The 19,789-nt window shown below is 40.7% G+C and overlaps 1 protein-coding gene across 3 annotated transcripts in view; it reads left to right on the plus strand.

Moving 5' to 3' along the window:
* Positions 1 to 19,789, plus strand: part of LOC119496000 (cGMP-dependent protein kinase 1) — a 114,103-nt gene that overhangs the window by 71,735 nt on the left and 22,579 nt on the right. For all 3 annotated transcript variants that reach the window (XM_037782996.1, XM_037782995.1, XM_037782997.1), the window contains exons 5-7: positions 2,149 to 2,212; positions 10,272 to 10,349; positions 12,401 to 12,495. In XM_037782996.1, the coding sequence (XP_037638924.1) occupies positions 2,149 to 2,212; positions 10,272 to 10,349; positions 12,401 to 12,495 (237 nt within the window). The remainder of the gene's footprint in view (positions 1 to 2,148; positions 2,213 to 10,271; positions 10,350 to 12,400; positions 12,496 to 19,789) is intronic.

The following is a 19,789-nucleotide window of genomic DNA, read 5'->3' on the forward strand; positions in this document are numbered from 1 at the left end:
CGGGATGAGTTGCACCCATATTTATGAAACAACAACACAGAGTCTCCGTAGTCCCAACCAAGACGGCAAACTTTATTACTCCTTTCAACCTTTGCCCTAGGCATATAATATTCCCAGGTGAGTATTTCGCGTTTTCGTGTCGTTTATTTGTCGCGCCCCCGGTGTGTAAAGGCCTTATCAATCAGAACTAGTTTGTTTTTGCCGCAGTATCACAATAACACACTACTTTTGCCTTTGCTTCTGAGATTGGACTGTCATTATTCACAATGCAAGTTATCGCCGGTTAGGGAAACATAAACACAGATTGCTTTAAGCGTTTGACCATAATGACAAATGCTGTTGTTTTTCTCCCTGAATAGTACAACAGTCTATGACATTTGCAGGTCAGTCACATCGAAGCCACTTCAGTTTTTGATGAAAAGAAAACACTCTATTAATCTTACTTTCATGTCCTTAGACTGCAGCTATTTTAGTGATGGCATGGACTAAAAAAAAGACACTTTCTATCTCTTTACTAAGTATATGAGCATGTCCTGTATGGCAGCTCTTGCCTCTCAGTGGCTCTTATATAACAGTCCAGATAAGTAAATATTTAATAGATATACATGCGTATTGCTTAGTTTGGTTTATAAAAGGGTATCTAGGGGGTGAAATCAGAGATTTAAAGCAACATTCCTTGATCGTAATGTAGATAATTATGTGTTCTGTTTCCGAGAAGCAGATCTAATAAAAGAAATGTAGTGAGTTTGAACGTAAGAACAAGCACGTGCTATTCTTCTACCCACTGTTAAACTGCTGTGAAATTATATATTTGTTCTCACAAGTTGTGGAGGAGGAGCACAGATGAAAAACTGACATTGAAATCCCACATGGTATCACGTACGGGAAGTGAGTGTGCTCGTGAAGACCTTTTATTATTACCTCTTTCAAGCGTGTATTTGAAATCACTCAAACACATAGCTCCAGGAAGTGTAACCGCGCGGGTAGTGTGTAATGAACTGACAAACATCACCTACAAAATGCATATGGCTGTGAATTGATATTTTTAAAAGGTTGGTGGGCTATTAATCTACCCTCTGCCCCCTTCCACTTTAGATGAAAGGCTAGCCATAAGGCATGGAACAAAAGCAGACAGCCATCTGCCCAATGATATGTGAAAAGGCACGGGAAATGAGCATAGGAAAGCGTTAATTAAACCCCAAGGAAGTGCTGGTGTTTCCAAAAATGCCAGAGAAATTATTTAATGTTGTCTTGTGTTTTACTCACCATCACACATTGCCATGATGGTGTTAGAATGATCCAAATGATCAAAAACACCACATTAGTAAAACCGTACTTCCCCATTGGCCTTGTATAATTAATTCATTTCCTGTGACACAATTAAGTTGTTTGATTGAAAATTTACGACAACGCAGGCTTTTTGTTTGTGTCAACAGCTTTGCAGCTCGAGGGATTGCAACTCCGTATGTTTCATGTAGATTAGGGTCATCCGTTTCACCGCCTAGCTCATTAACTGGTGCCTCTGTCGAAGAAGCAACGACACAAAGATCAACACAGTGGCCATGCAGGGCCTGGGTAGGGGGCCAAGACAAGATGGTCCAGATTACTGTAATAAAGCATGGAAAATGAGGAGGGAGAGGGAGATGGAGGGAGAGATGATATGGGGAGATAAGTCCTTTGTTCACCAGCAGGGGTTGTTTTCCTCTCCTCCTTGATAAACATTGGGCCAGTTTTATTTAGTAGGCTTGATAATAGGCAGATAGCGTTCATTGAGGCTGCCGGGAAGCAAACGGAACAAACATTACAGCCTCATAGTGGTGTATTCAACCTAGGATTTGATTCCCTGCTGTGTAACTAGACACGTTGCCCAGTTCATGCTGAAATGTTTATATGGACATACTGTAATACAATACACAACTGCCATAGCCTAATATTGATTTTGATGTGTTCCTGTTTTCTATGTTGTTCACTTCGGATCAAAGGTCTGCTTTGATCTGGTCAACTCTTTCAAAGCTAATACATGCACTAAGCTGCCATCCACGCTGTTTTCTACGTCTTTTTGTATCACAACAAAAGCATAATCAGTATTATATGTAATATGTATAAACCTGGTCGATCTAAAAGCCCTTTCTTTTCTGGCTCCTGCAGCGTTCCCTCATTCCACGGCCTGCAGGAAGATATTCTGAGCAAGCTTGCCGATGTCCTTGAGGAGGTAAGTGCCTTGTACCAAAAGCCTGTGACATCTGCAGCACAAAGCAGATGTCACAAGCCTACTCCACACATCTTAATAGATTTCCATACATGCACTTTCTTTTATTGCAGTGAAAGCAGGGTAGCCAGAAGGGGAATAAAGACATAGACATTCAGATAGTGTGCATCAGGTTGAAGGCAGGTGATTGTTTGGGGGATGGGGGGGTTAGAGGGGGGTTGTTAACAGAACAAATTTTGGCATAGTTGGGATTTCAGAGTAATTGTTGCTCTTCAGTATGTGCTCAGTGTGGTGATGTTGAACTAAATGGTCCACCTACTAACCGACAGTGAATTTCATGAACCTGTTCAAGAAGTCAGTGTACTGCTGTCAGAAGCCATTTCAGCCCTCAAGGGGGTGTCAAACAATCGAAGCAAGCTGAGGCACATTGTAATCCATTTAATTTAATGATGTAGGGTGACATTGATTAAATGTCAGCGTGGTAACCTACTTTCAGCACTTTATAGTTACAAAGTGAACAAAGTACTTTTCAGTTTTTTTGTTATGTACACGGATGGCGGAAAATCACATTCAAAAACCTGAAACACTACAGCGTGTTTTGCAGTTGTATTATATGATGTGTCATAAATGGATTAAGACATGCCAAATAATTAGTATGTCCTTTTAACAGCAGAATGTTTTCTTCATGCCGATGACAGCGTGCGTTTTTAGATGTGTCTCAATATCACATTTTCTGCATACCACTTCGTTTGATGTTTTTTTTTCCAGTATAATTTAGTTATGCAAACACATTCTCATTTACACTTTTGATGTGTGGCTGTTAACATTGAGGCTTTCAATATGTTGAATTGCAGTCAAATGGCCTTTTGCCTTTTTAGGTTATTCAATGCCACAGAGTGTGTGTGTGTGTGTGTGTGTGTGTGTGTGTGTGTGTGAGTGAGCAATCATTTATGTAACTAAGAGAAATTAGTTCCAGATTCTTTTGCCTTTAAGAAAAGATAAAGGAAATTAATTTTGCAAACTTGTTGCAGACTTTTTTGAATCTGAGATTTACCCAGAGGAATGGATTGACCATGTAATGTTCTCGCTGGTTTTGGGTAGGTGTTTCTAATTGTGTAGCCTGCAAAAACACCAAATGAAAGATGTGTTTTAATTCTGAAGAACCTGCACACATTTTAAACCTGCAGTTACTTCCCAAACAGTGAAGCTACAATTCAACATGTTATCATATTATCTTTGCATTATATCATCATAGTGGAATTGTAAGCAATAACATTTGACTTATTCATATAACCAGTGGCATTTTTAGGTGGAAAAAATCATCCTGCAACAGCTAGGCTACTTTGCACAGATGCAAAACCAGAAAATTTCACAATTTTATATAATGTGCTATTTTACATTTCCACACAGTTTAACACAGGTGATGATAATCCCACCGGGCACGTTCTCATCAACGTGCTGTTGTACTGCTCAGTCGCTTATTTGCATGCACATGTCAGTTTGTGTGGCTGTTGGCTATGTGTGCTCTGCCGAGCAAATCCAATTTCACCACGTTGTCCTGCTGCTTTCATGTTTGGTAATCCTCTCAGCAGGACTGTAGTCAAGTCACACTTAATCAAGTCCAAGTCAAGTCTAAGACCAAGTCTAGTCAAGTCCGAGTCAAGACCAAATCCTGAGGCAGTCGAGACCAAGTAAAGACCAAGAGCAGAGCAAATCTAGTCCTGTTCAAGACCATAATAGGCAATAGTGTCTTTCCATTGCTAATATACCTAGTGATAAATGAGTTAGGATGGACAGAAATAATCAATCTATAAACAATATTGATCTATCTTCTAACAACAAACTAATTAATGCATAGAATTTAGGTTTGAGGACCATTACAGTCTAACGTTACATTCATAAACATTGAATTTGATCCGATATTTGCTACTGACGTTTCTACCCTGGGGAGCACCCCCAGAAGCAGGGACATTTCATTCAATTTTTCATTTTCGATTTAATTATTGAGATTATTATTTATGCAAATAGCATGGACGAGGAAGTAGGTGTGCTGCAGCACCTCCTAAAACAAACAAGCATCTATTAATAAAGTTTAAACTTGGTGTTAAAACTATAGTGTTCCTGGGACACAGGCTATATACAGCACATACTGTATATATGTATGCATTAGTCCTTTGTTCCTTGTGAGGCAGACTCTATCACGCACAACAACATTGAGGAGACAGAGAGAGGACAGGAGTGTAGACATGACACAGAAACTTTCTTTGATCGTGAAGCCCAGTGTTACTGTCTCAGGTGTTTCAGTGAAGTGACTGCACTGCAGACTGAAGTCTCTACTAACAGAGACAAACTGAGTGACGGCTGAGTCACAAGAACAGGTCCAGTGTGGGTTGAATGCGCATCAGCAGCTCAGTGTTATTTACAGTGCGGCTGTATTATCACTGTGCTGCATTTGTATAAACCACAATATCTGGTCACATCTCTCGTCCAGGCGCAGTCTCACTTCCTCTTCCTCTCTTTGCATTTCTCGCACTTATAGAACTAATGTTCCTTTTTTTTTGCCGTGGCGGCCCAAATTGTGTTCAGGGATATTTATAGCAGATCTGCTGCGCCGCTGTTAAATGCATTTAGAGGAAACACTGTTAGAATCAAAAGCATTCTGTACAACTGATCCCAAATCGGCAGCCAGGAACAACTTGACCAGTTCTCAATAGCTGAGCCTGAGACCAAGACAAGGCACGAGTCCAAGACAAGTGCAAGACTTCAAAAAAGTGGACCTGAGACCGGACTCGAATATTACAGCCCTGCCTCTCACAAAGATGCTTAAGATCCTGAAAGCCTTTTCTGCATCAGTTTCCATCCCCTCCGAAAAACACACGGAAGCGTCTTCTCTGACAAACCAGCAGTTTGCCATTTTTTTTCCCTGGAGAACCACTCCACATTAAATCTAATTATTTTATCAGACGTTTAGGTTTATAACAATATCCCATATCTGGTGGGAACCGAGGTGTTTAATCTCATATTTTTCTTCAAACTGCAGACTTTCATATTTGTGCCGTAGAAGATAATCCACATTGTTCATGGTAACCGCAGTGACGGGAAATAAATACTAATTTCTGACAACTACCTGCCACTGCCAATGACGACAACAGGCTACTTGGTAAATAGCCAATCAAATCAAAAAAAGGCAACAGTTAATTAGCCCAATGTGGCATCAAATTTGTGCCAAGAGCTTTCAATGTCAATTGCTTTGGGCATGCGTATTGTTGTTTTTCCACACTGAGGGCACTTGACATTGTGCGTGAGGCTATCCACTCATAACGGCCTCTCGAGCCAAGTGCGATTAAAACACCATTTTAAAGCTATTATATTCAGCCACTTAGAGGTAGGGTTGATAGTGTTGTTCAAATACATTTAGATGCCAACAACAATCAATAAATCAAATACTCTGACAAAAAAAAGAAAAAAGAATCTGGTATCTGTGGCTGTTGCAGGACTGTAATAAGCCTGTCCAATAATTTCATTCGGCCTGAATGAAATGATTGGATGGCCGGCCTGCCTGGCCACCTACCTGCCTGCTCGCCCTACGCCCGTGCACTCATTGCACGTCACCGGAGCCTTCCACAAGCTGCTAGCTTGACAGCTGTGAGTGTCTTTGCAAGGAAGCCTGAAGGGACGGACTGTCAGTGTTGCCGACTTGGTGACTTTCTTGCTGAATTTAGCAACTTTTGGAGCAAGGTTGGGCAATTGGACGAATATATATCGGCTTTTGGATATTGGCTAAGTACATCGCTGGTTGTTCTTTTTGGGCAATGTTTATCATTTTATTTTGCTGACTAAATGGTCTGCTTCCAAAGAACAAGAGCCGCTCAACTACACACATACACCTTTGTGAATATATCGGCAATCGCCGGTTGTTGAACTGACGATGGTCGCCCTACCCTATTTTGGAGCTAGTGCCGCTACTTTCACTGGAAAAGAGTTGGCAACACTGGGCTGGGTTTTTTGGTTGGATTATTTTTAATATCTAGTGTACTCTTGCTAGTTTCTCAGCATTACCGACCCTACCTTTAAATTGTAGAATAATGATAAATAACAGCAGGAACTGAGGATGTATTAGGCTATGTCATGCATCAATCCATAATTATTAAATTACTCAGTAGCCTGTCACAAAAATCACCCCTTTTCTGCTGCCAGCAGGCGGATTTAGATTTACAAATAATGACCCAAGGTGATATTATAAATAGTTGACCTGGTACAGCAACTTGATAAACATACACATAGTTGTCATGTAACATGACTGTACCATATTTTACTATATAAGTAGAGAACCACTGTGTATAATTTATACACTGATCAGTAATGCACCAGTGCAAAACCTACTGCATATGAACATAGTGCTATAATTTCACTGTTACACTGCTGTGTCATTGAACACTGTTTGCACCATGGCAGGATATAATTGTCAGTACCATAGCACAGTGTTTGTGACTTGGACCATGGCCAATACCATAATATGTTATTTCTACCATGGTCAAGCAGTACAGCTAGAAAGAACGTCACAATATGGAACATTTCTATAAGTGGGTATAGGTAAAGTTGACGATAATTGAAACAGTTGAAAAGGTCAACAGTGTAACTCAAGAGAAGCAACTCAGTTCAGCAGGATGAGGCAGCAGGGGCGTTGAAGGGCAGGAGAACCAAGAAAAGGAAATTTATGAGCTTTCTACATATGGCGAAAGACAACTCCATGAAGGAAAAGAAAGAGCTTGTGGGAAGGTACATTGGTGGAGTGAGGCTGCAAGCTATGCCACCCACATCAAAACAGCGTGAGCAGCTGAATTGGAAAGTGTAAAATGGGTGAAACATGGCTAAAGGAACTGTTGGTAATGCAAGCAAACATAAAGGAGTTTCATGGATTTGGGGATTTCAAGGTCTCTGTTGGTGCCTTTATAACAAATCTGAAATATTTTGTCAGGATGTAAAAACAAGCCTGTGTGATGATTTATGCTACACCTCTAGTGACACAGTAGATCAGACAACCTTTTCATCCCCATGATCAGATCCTCTTTAACCAGAGAGCAAATTATTTTGCCAGCAATTAAATTAATGAGATAATCATTTCGGCTCGGTGCAGGGACGACATGTGTGAGTGAGCTCAGAGAATACACACAATGTTAACCCTGCGAAAATTTGATGTTTTGCATGGCATTTTAGATATGCCTATAAATTTACTCTGATTAATGTGCTTGCACTGTTGGCTGAGGGAGATATTAGTGTTGAGAAGTTGATTGAATTTGTATTTATCGGCTTCATAGACTGTTGATTGCTGTCACCCCATAAATCAATCAAGCAGTGGTGCATGGTATTTGACTTGGCCCATGCCAATCCATGGTTTCCTCTATTTTTAAAAAACGAGTTAATGTGTTTCCCTCTACGTGCAGAGTTCCTATATGTTGATGGAGCTGGGTCACATAATGGCTAAATCCATCATGCTGTTTTATATCTTGTCCTCTACTATAATAGATCATTTTGGTCTGCGATTGATTTTTGATTAGATAGAACAGCTATTTTTTTATTTCAGTTTCCCTCTCCTTGAGGACATGCTTGAGAAAAGGGGCTACATTATATGAATAATGAACGAACCTGAAATAAACATCATAACCGTAACCTACTATTTACAAGAAGCTCTGCTTTTGAGTGACACACAGCAGACATGAATCACTCACACACTGCTCGGTGTGAAGTAACATGTGAGATACCTTTGCTCGGTGAAATGGTGTGAGAATAGAAATCTGCCAAATGTCAACTGCAGTGTGGAATCTAATTACGATCTAACAGGAAATAGTGAGCTGTCTTCGGTCTAGGCTTGGTACAGCACGTTATGTATTTTGCTGGGAAAGTGAAAATCCAGCCAGAACTTGCATTATGAAAAACAAAAACTGACGCATGTCAGCCCGAGGTCCTTATCAGGGTTTGTCAGTGACTCCTTGTGCTTCTTATGCTGTGGTTCTATAGATCATGTTACGACATTGTTATGGTTTACCGGTTTGTAAAACTAGCCGCTATTCTAAATTGTTTATCCCCTGTGCAATCAGATTATTGAATGCTCCTTAGATTTTGTATGTTGTACTTTTATCCTTTTACCATAACATATCCTTTTATCCCTTATTAGACTGATCCTTCTATTGTTCTTATTCAGTCTGTTTATTTATTAGTTAGTCTAATTTACATCAGTAATTGTTTTAGGTCCTGTTTTATATTTTTAGCTTACATATATTGTTGTTGTTGTTGTTGTGTGTCACTGTGTTTTATCTATGTCTTTATGTTTTTATGTTTTTAATGTACCAGCTGCTCCAATCCAATTGCCCCTAGAGGGATTAATAAAGTTCTTTGAATTGAATTGTATTGAATTGAGTTATAACCATAGACTGTATATAAGAAGTGGACGTAGTCACCGTGACATCACCCAATGGTTTGTGGACTGCCGTTTTGAAGCCTCGAGTTTGACGTTTTGGCTGTCGCCATCTAGTTTTTTTTCAACCAGAAGTGACACGAGAGTCATCTTAGGGCTGGCGGGCTACGGGCTTGCAGTACACTGGAGTAAAAACCCTGCGAACGCTGAATAAGACATTTTTAGGCGACCAAAATGTTACAATTAACTTTCATGAACTGAAAACACACTGTGAAAGGGTTAAAGTTATAAGACACAAGCGAGGACAACTCCCAGACCGGAAAACGCCGACCTATCAATCACAAGGTAGCCACGCCCTAAAACAGTCTGCTTTGGTTTGACTTTTCAGAACCGGAGGTTGTTATAACTTGATATCTGATTTTCTCCATGGCACCAGTGAGCAACCTCCGGATCTGAAAAGTGAAGCCAATGCGCAAGTGCCTTAAACGTACAATATTTCGAAATAGCCAGCAGGGGGCGACTCCTCTGGTTGCAAAATAAGTCTAATTGTATAGAAGTCTATGAGAAAATGAGCCTACTTCTCATTTGATTTATTACCTCAGTAAACATTGTAAACATGAGTTTATGGTCTCAATCACTAGTTTCAAGTCTTCTTCAATACAGCATGATGTTCATTTAGTAAATTATGGTCCCATTTAGAGTCAGATAGACCATAAAGCAAGGTATGCTTTAGGGCGGGGCTACCTTGTGATCGACAGGTCGCTACCATGGCGTTGTCCGGTCTGGGAGTTGTTCGTGTTTTTGTCTTAGAACTTTAACCCTTTCACACTGTGTTTTTAGTTCATGAAAGTTAACTGTAACATTTTGGTCTCTTAAAAATGTCTTATTCAGCGTTCAGTTGTGCTTAGCTCCACCCTCTTGTGTCACTTCTGGTTGCAAAAAAACAATGTGACGACCATACATCCATGATAGCGACGGCCAAAATGCTGAACTTGAGGTTTCAAAACGGCAGTCAACAAACCAATGGGTGACGTCACAGTGTTTACGGCCACCTCTTATATAAAGTCATAGCACAAAAGGTTTTTCACATTATTAACTTCTATCACATCTTACACTTCCCTTGGAGAAAATGCAATCCTTATCTGGTGCTGAAGGTTATTTTCAATGCATGGAGTGAATGTGTGTGTGTGAAAGTGTTTTTCTATCTACTGTATGTTATGCTTAACCAATGCATGCTGGGATAGGCTGCGGCACCCACAACCCTGAACAGGATTGCTTGGTATAGAAAATGGATTGATGGATGGATATATTAATTTTCCTCTTGTAAAGGAGGTGTGATTTGCCTTCAAATGCAATGCAGTAGTATTCATTTATAATCACTCATTTTCTTTACCTGTTCATGCAAGGTCACAGGCAAGCAGTGGGTGGAAGAAAGTGAAACACCCTGGACAGCTGGTCTGTGGTGTTAACAAGAAAAAGCATCTAATTGGAATTTATCTCTCTGCACCAAATTCAGCCTTTACTTCCTCTGAAGAGTACATGTTTGTCTGTGGTGAAAGAGGTCTCACTCCCATTGTGAGAAAGGAGACAAAAGAGTCATGGTGTGCCTGAATAACACTTCTCTTCTCTGGTCTTCTCTTCTGACAGACGCATTATGGAGATGGAGAGTACATCATCAGACAGGGGGCCAGAGGAGACACCTTCTTCATCATCAGTAAGGGAAAGGTGAGAACAGTGCCTCTCGCCTGCCACCGAAATAATCCTCACGACATCGCAACGCAGGGCACCGTGGCCCGCGTGGCAAAAGACGCCTATCTTTGAAGCAAAGTGGTAGTATTTTTGGGCAGACGTTGGCTGTCACCAATCATGTTGAGATCAGGGAGAGAGGCCACCTCTGTCATCATCTCTTGCAGATGCTCTGGGAGCATCAAGAAAGGAGAACGGAGTCGCTTTCATTTCACCTTTCTATCATCAACGCCGGCTTTCACACTGAGCGCAGATGACACGCTGTCCCGTCCAGCATCAACATTGTTGGTGGGCTTTCATGTGCTTGTATTGTTAACGTGTTTTGATGCAGCTACTCTTCCTCCTCATTTTCTCCCTGCTCGTCATCCTCATCTTCTTTATCCTTTCCTCGATGCTCCTTCAACTGTTCATGTCTCTCCTCCACTACCGCTCTTCTTCATCATCCTTATGTACATTTGTTAACAGCATAATTCTCAGTGCTAACAGTCTCTTAAAACCACAAATGGTCAAGATTTGAACATATCTTACTTTATATATCCATCAAATTCCCTCTCAAGTCCCAGAGAATGAGACAAATTCACAGTATTTTCGAACAGTTCACATGTCCAGGATGTTAGTGTCATTGTAAAGGATGAAGTAGGGATGCACCGATCCAACTTTTTCAGTCCTGATTTCAGTAGCGATACCTGGGCTTTGGGTATCGGCCGATACCGAGTACCGATGTGAAGCCAGTATTTAATTAATAAGCTGTATGCCTCACTGTGTGGAAATGACTTGGATCATTCTTTTAGGTGTAAGGCAACATCAGGCTTGATTTAGACATGGCTTTTCTCACTTTGTAAAACAAAATGTAACAAATAAACACGTAGATATTAAATTTACTGAACTGTTATTTATTATTAGAATAATAAATTGTGCACCAGCAACTTGGTAAAAAAGCTTCCAGGAAACAGGAATTACAATTCAAGTGTAAACCTTTTTAATGCAGCAACACATTGGTCAAAACGTATATAATGTACATAGTATATTAACATAGAATGGAATTGAATAGATCGGCCCCATTGTCAATGATACCCGGTCAGCTATTTGAGTCAGTATCAGCCCTGTATCCGATCTGGTATCGGTGCATCCCTGGGATGAAGATACATTATGTTTCCTGTCTTTTTTTACTCTCCTTTGACCCTAAACAGACACAACCCACTTCACAAGGTCGGCACAACTACATCACAAACTAATACACACCTGGATGCGGACATGAACACACACGCACACACACATGCGCTCCTGACCTTATCGATGCTTTCTGCTTGGCTGTTTCCACATCACTCACTTTGTCTCCATCTAGACCACGGGCACTTTGTGTAGAGGACACGCCACCAAATTTTGGCTTATAACACACACACACGCACAATATCTGCCCTTTGGCCTACACCTTAAGTCCCTCGTCTTCTTCTCTTTTCTTTTTCTTCTGCTCCCACGTGATCATATTAGCTCATGACTAATTATGCTGTCACTCAGGTGTTGGCAGCTTCACAGCGTGCTGGTGCTGGATACACTGCTACACCTGTTCAGAACTGACTAATAGATGAAGACAAGATCCTTCATTAGGCGAAACGACCATCCCCATTCACTTCCTCTAAAATCTACTCAAGTGCCATCACTTTGATTTGTAAAGTCTACCGGCACAGCACAGTGCCATCACTCACATGTCATCTGGCTAATGAAGTGGTCAGCGGTGCCTCCCAGATCCTCACGGAGGTGGCAGTCACATATCTGTAACAGACTACCCATGCACAGAGATACCTGTCACGCCAGCACTCCTCATCTGTTAGTAATAGTGTGATTAACCTGCCATCTTGAGAGATCATATATATCACTTTCTTTTGGATTGATGTGAAAATAAAAAATCTCCTTTACTTGCCACACATCTTCTCACTGTTATACATCACCCCTTCTTTTTCCCCCCCATCTTCAACCCTGTCCCACTTCTTTTTAACTCTCCTCCGCCTGCATTTCTGTTCTTTCTCCAGGTTAATGTGACCAGGGAAGACTTGCCCAATATAGAGCCCGTCTACCTGCGCAGCCTCGGAAAAGGAGACTGGTTTGGAGAAAAGGCGCTGCAAGGGTAAGATTGTTCTTAATAACACTGCCTCTTCCAATTTAAATCTTCTGTTCTCTCGCCGTTTCTGTCTCCTTCGCTGTCACCCGCTTCCCTTCTTGTTTTCACTCACAACCTTTCTTTAATATCCTCCCTCTTGTACTTAACGTGCATCTATCCTTTCTAATTTGCTATCAATCAGCCTCCAGCTCTTATCTGTCCCTGTTTTTCTCCACCAGTCACTCCTCTTGAGAGGCGCGATAACTTGCTAAGTGTTTGGAAATTAAAGCCGGGCACACATTACACAACTTCAGGCCTGATTTACTGTAGCTGTTCCAGACACATTTTTTGAGATGTGACTCAATTATGTCTATCTCCGAACCGCAGAAAACATGTTAAGTCTGATCTGATCAGCATTTTTTTTTTTTTTAAATCATATTTAATTTGTTTTTCTGCAACTGAAAATATGTCGAGATAAACTTTGAGCAGCAAACATATTTAAATGATGGAAATCGTATTCCTATCTGATACTAAAAACAGCATGAATATCTACAGATGCAGCTATTTTACCTCCAACCTCCTTTTGCAGAAAGTACAAATGAGGACACATGCGATTTGTATTGCACGCTCCTCTTTCTCAAGCTCTATTTTTGCCCGAATCAAAAGAAAAAAGAAAGTGTTCATGTTAACTGACAGTGGAGATCCCTCACAACCACACCAAGTGACAACCCGTCTGTGCTATATTTTGCACACAGCTATGTCACACAGAAACTACAGGGGGAAAAGTCATTATTCTGAGTGGACTTCGGTGTTTGACAGTCACTATAGTGTGCTCTCAGCTGGAGACTCATTTCATTCAGACAATATTATCTATATGCCTTTTATATTCTTTTGTTTCTCTTTTTCCTCACTTCCTGTCTTGGTTGCCAGAGCATCATGATATCAAGGACATCTTCATGCTGTCCTTGACTGTAATAATGGATTTTCAGCCTCTTTTATGAAAATATGTGGAAAATATGTGAGCGTTGTGGCTGTTACTAACACATCATCTTATGTCAATAAAGATGTGCCTGTAATACGCAGATATAAGCCGAGCATGAATAGTACCCAGCATTACAAACATCTGTGCCAGGAATGTCTCCGAAGACGTACTGAGGCAGGTTTGAAATAACCAGGTTGTATATACTGCTAACATTCCTAGTCATCTAAGCAAATACTCTCACTGAAAGAACACTTCGGTGTAATAAAAATATTTTATATGGCTTCTGGCATCAAAGCCCAGCACCCTGAAGTGATATTTTTACCCTGCTGTTTGTCCTGTCTTGTCATGACTGTGCGCGCCTCTGTGCACAATGTATTATTAAAACAGAGGGAGAGGAGAGATAGGAAAGTATATTATGTCTGTGATGGGTCAGGTAGAAACAGAGAACATATGCACTCATGAGAGAACATTTGAATGCGTGCAGGCACATAGCCAACCGTGTCAACATGAAAAATAATGGAGATGTCGCCATCTTGTGGCCACTGAATGTGAAAGCCGCCTTGAATTAACTCTAAAGCCCTTAACAATCACACCTCAAGAGCATTTAGTAAACACTTTAAAACACAAAGAGACTTAAATTGAACCAGAGCAGTATCCTGTGAAAAATGAATGAGAGCTTATCTGCTGTCAAAACACATTATAAATCATAATTTTTATTTTCAAAAGGAACACTCCAGATGCTAGATGTGATGTTCAGGTGACAGCTGGATTCGCACAGATGGTTGGGCTTTCCCCATATGTTAAAAGCTAACGACCATAGGATATAAAAGATGACAGAGCATCAATATACATGCAGAACATGTAAGGCACGGGAAGCTTGATCTCTTGGCAGTGGGAGGAGTAGGTTGTTCCAAATAGAAATTTGATCCTTTTTACACTAATGAGACGTAGAAAAAGTTGCTGTTTGATGAATGAGAGCATGGCACCAAGCACGGATTTATAATGGATTGAGCAGCTGTGCATCTTTTGTGTTGAGCTTTTTGAATTTTCCAGGAATTCAGTGATTTATGTAATTGTTACTTAAAAGCGAGACGGCAATTTTTTTTCAAAGATTTCTTTTATTGAAACACAGATGGTGCTTAATTTACATCGCAATTACAATATGTTATAAAGTTTTGTGCATTTGTGCATGAAAATTTAATTCAAAATAAAGGAAGAGGAAAAAAAATACACATGTATACAGATTAGGGCTGTCATTTGATTAAAATATTTAATGTGATTAATCGCAAATTAATACCACATTTTTTTATCTGTTCGAAACGTACCTCAAAGGGAGAGTTGTCAAATATTTAAAACTCTTATCAACATGGGAGTGTGCAAATAGGCGTGCTTTATACAAATGTACTGTATGTATATATTTATTATTGAAAATCAATTAACAACACAAAACAATGAAAGATATTGTCCAGAAACCCTCACAGGTACTGCATTTAGCATAAAAAATATGCTCAAATCATAACATGGCAAACTCAATCCCAACAGGCAACAACAGCTGTCAGTGTGTCAGTGTGCTGACTTGACTATGACTTGCCCAAAACTGCATGTGATTATCATAAAGTGGGCATGTCTGTAAAGAGGAGACTCGTGGGTACCTATAGAACCCATTTTCATTCACATATCATGAGGTCAAAGGTCAAGGGACCCCTTTGAAAAATGGCCATGTCAGTTTTTCCACGCCAAAATTTAGCATGAGTTTGGAGCGTTATTTAGCCTCCTTTGCGACAAGCTAGTATGACTTGATGTCAGTATCTTCACTCTAGCTTTAAAACTGAGCCCGCTACAACCTAAAATTTGCAGGTTGCGTTAATGCGTTAAAGAAATTAGTGGCGTTAAAACAAATTTGCGTTATTATCACGTTAACTTTGACAGCCCAAATACATATACATGTAAACGTACTGCAACATTCAAGTAAAATAGCAGTAATAATATATATATATATATATAAAAAAAACAACAACAGCAGAAAGAGACAGAAAACAAACAAACACGTATTAATATGCACATACATGAACACACCCGACATAAACAGCAATAAATGGAGCGACTGCAAAAATCTTGATTTTTGTATGTGCACACACACATACTGTATGAGCCTCTATAGAAATACATGATGTATCACACATATCCTTACATGTATCCATATAGTTACATTAATACATTGAGTGTTTCCCAGTCATGTGCAGTTTTGAAAAGCTCTTCAAAGCACCTTCAAGAGCATCTTATGCTTTGTTTAATCAAGAAAACCGTATCTTTTCTAAAACAAAATGCTCTCCCCACCTCGGCATCTGCTTGGTATTGTTATCATCTTTTGGCCTGAACGCCTTTTGTGTTGGAGAGTCTTGAGCGAGAGAAGCCTATTCAGCTACACCTTTGATGGTCGAGCGTGTCTCTCAAATTTACATGATTGAGACGCCGGCCATCTTCGAACTAGGCTTTTGATCAGAGGGCTCTTCTACAGGGCCATCTTTGTAATTAGAAGTTAACTGTGTGTGTCCTCGCTCATGAAACTCAATAGCCCCTACTCAAAGGCTACTCTGTCCATCTTAAGATGTCGCCTTTGATCTCTGAGAACAACTCATTTATAAATCAAAGTCTGTTCTCCCGCCAGTGCCAGCCATAATGGTTTTTGTTCGAGTTTGTGCGAGTGCCGGTGTGTGATGGGTGTGTACATTAAAGCGGCCGAAGAACTATCCGATTACATGTTTTCTCTACAGGGTTAGCCCTTAATGAATACTTCAGTACAGTTGGTGGATGTTCCAGGAAAGGATGGAGCAACAACACATCCCATGTCACATTCTTCCTGTCATGGTGAGGTGTGAACTTTCAGCTGAGGTGTAGATCCATCAATAGCAAAAACAATGTCTGCCCTGACCTCCTCCCCCGGGTGTACTTTGTGTGTGTATGTTTGTAGGGGTCCAGCAGAAGATGAGAGACTGTTATAAAGAAAAAGTGTGATGTCACTGACAGAAATGTGATTGGTGTCAGTGTCAGACCCCTTTCAGACCAACAATAGCCCTCTGATAAATCACCCTGTGCTAGTGTGGGCATGTTGCCACAGGTGAGAAGATGAAACAAGCCAGGAAGACCACTCCGCAGATACCAACACCGCTCTGCAGTTTTACTTATTTGTGGCAGGGTTTTACGAATCTGGAAAGTTAACACAACAGCATACGTTTGTCCTGTTTCTACAGCGATGCTTGGACAACTGGAGAATGAGCACACTGCTACAAGGCTTTAGCCATGCCAGCAGCACAGCTCTTGGGATGGCAATGTGGGTCGGTCCATCGCTTTGGTCCAGACTGAAATATCTTAAGAAGTATTGGATGGATACATTTTGTACAGACATTCATGGTTCCAAGTAGGGCTGTCGCGGTGAAGGGATTTCCCTGCGGTGATAATGATTGGCTCCACAGTGTGATATTATTGCTTTTTTTTTTTTAATACTTCATTTATCCTGATTTTAGTGCTGTTTGAATGAGCTTTATTGTAAGGCTACGATTAGGTATATCGTTGCTTTTTAAATGACAAAGATGACAGTCATTCATGGTTCCAAGTAGAGCTGTTGCGGTGAAGGAATTTCCCCTGCAGTGATAATGACTGGCTCAACAGCGCGATATGTGACAGTTGGACTTTGTGATATTTGTCGCGCCCTTCCTCCACTGTGATTGGACAGCTGGGTAAAAAAGTGACAGTGCGGACTGCAGCATTTTTCAACTCTCGGCGACCAGAAAAAAAAAGCACCAAATGCGCAGCGCTCAGCGCAGAATAGCCGGTCAGGCCTCGAGCCGCTGCCTCCGTGTAGTATGTAGCATAATGTAAACACGCGGTGCTCCCATTGCAAAGAATACAAAAAAGAAAAAAACATGTACGTACATAGCGGTTGCTGGCCATCCCCTCTGGTTGGCTTGTCAATAGCAGTTTTTGCAACAGCTCTAGTTCCAAGACGATGTATCATAATAACTGAAGTGATCCTCTGACTTTTCCTCTGGCACCACCATGAGGTTCATATTGGGAATTTGAGTGAAATGTCTCAATAACTATTGGATCGATTGCCATTGAATTTGGTACAAACATTCATGTCCCCCTCAAGATAATTTGTAATCACTTTGGCAATCCCTAAACTTTTCATCTAGTGCCATCGTTAGATCAAATTTTTAATTTGTCCAATACTTTAGTTCATGATTAAATGCAAAAACATTCCCATCAACCTCTGCTGTACTTTGTGTTTTGTGCTAATTAGCAAATCCTAACACGGCACGCTAAACTAAGATGATGAACCTAGTAAACATTATACCTGTTAAACCGGTATTCATTTTTTAGTAATTTTAAGCATGTTAGCATGCTTATGATAACATTTAGCTCAGCCTAAGAGAGGCAATAGCATGACTGTTTGCACAGAATCTTTTGGCGATGGCAATGCGCAACACAATGGTCTCATTGAAATGAATGCCACATTTTTTGCTGAAGTGCTCGTTGGTCTGAATGTGGCTTTGTAGAATCACCCGTCTCCCTTCAATCTAAGCCATAGCCTCAGTCTTTTAATATCTCATCCCCCAGGAGTCGAAGCAATAACTCATGCCATCTGCGATTAACTACAAATCTGTCTATTTTACATTGCTGCTGTATGTTCCTGTCTGTATCCTCTGTATATTTGACTTTGCTCTAAAGCATACCATACATAGACTTTTAGACTGAAGACATTCCTTATTTTATACAACTCCTGTTCTCAGTTCATACCGCCACAGCATGAAAATCAACATCCAAAGATTTGAAGCTTTTTTGAGACTGCTTGAGAAGTACTTTGTCAAAATGATTCCCATGTCGCCCTTTTTTATTTTGCAAACATGCACAGTTATGTTGTGATGCAGTTATGATGAACAGGGACTGTTTCTTCAGACTTTCCCACCGGCCAAAAAAGTATTTTAGGGTGTTGGAACCCAAGGGGAGATGGAGATGGAGCAGGGGGGAGAGCTGAGAACAGCATTGAGCATTATGCATTGAGAGCCAGCTGCAGCTAGAGCCCTGAACTCACAGAATAAATTTTCACATATGCACCATTCTGTCAGACTGATCTGTCAACTGCAGACTGAGAAATAATAAATGCAAACACCACCGCAAAAGGCCACTAAAATAAATTCCATACACGAGAAACAATGGTTCCCAGTTAATGTTTTCATGTGTTTGCAGTAAGCTCAATCAACTGGGACTTGAGCGTAACCTTTCCACATTATCTTTTTCACAGCGTGTTTGGTTACTCTAACAGCAAAGCTTGTGACTGAAATAATGTTCTGCAGATAACACTTTAATCTTGAATGTGGAGCCACTTGAAAAAACAAAACACAAATGCCCCAGTCAGGAAGTGTGAATTGGCTGCCTGTGAGAGTAGGAAAAACATATTCATAAATGTAAAAATGTCTGGTATGCTTTGGGAAGTGGTCATACTCTGCAAATATGTGCAAAACGCATAATTTATAGTTAATGGGAAAAAGCTGCACAAACACTGGCACAGTTGTTTACTTAAAGGTACAGTATGTAACATTTAGGGGATCTATTGGCAGAAATGGAATATCATATTATTAAGTATGTTTTCCTTAGTGTATAATCACCTAAAAATAAGAATCGTTGTGTTTTCGTTACCTTTGAATGAGCCGTTTATATCTACAAACGGAGCGTGTCCTCTTCACAGAGCTGGCTGCCGCCGGTCTCTACTCTTACAACAACTGGCTCTAGATAGGACCATTCCCATTTTCACGGTGGCCACTGTAGTTTTCCTACATACTTTGCACACAGGAGAAGTTTCAGTTGGTTACAATCTGCAACCTCACCGCTAGATGCCGCCACATCCTACATACTGCACCTTTAAAGCCCCCCTCTAGCCAGTGTTACTTCGTGTTTCATTGTGTTCATTACCATGGTAACCAGCTTGCATCATTTTTCAACCCAGTTCAGATGAAACCAGCTACAGAAAACAGCTTGCTATATAGCACTGAATTTGGTAAATTTACTGTTTGTCAGACCACAAATGAGACAAGAATTTGCACAACACACAGACTCTCTTTCACTCGCTCTCTTCTTTACCATCTCCTCCTGGCGAGACGGCCGTGAGGCCACACTGCGGCACGCCAGTAACAGCGCACTGCAAGACAGGTGATATATTGCAGAGGTCCGCCATTTGAAATGCAGTTTTGGGATGTTTTGGAGGTGCATCAGCCGCTCTCGCCTCAGCTCTCAGCACCGACACTGCTCTGTGATTGGACTTTTCTCTTGTTTTCTCTTGGT

This window comes from Sebastes umbrosus, chromosome 10, assembly GCF_015220745.1.
Source record: "Sebastes umbrosus isolate fSebUmb1 chromosome 10, fSebUmb1.pri, whole genome shotgun sequence".
Taxonomy (NCBI): Eukaryota; Metazoa; Chordata; class Actinopteri; order Perciformes; family Sebastidae; genus Sebastes; species Sebastes umbrosus.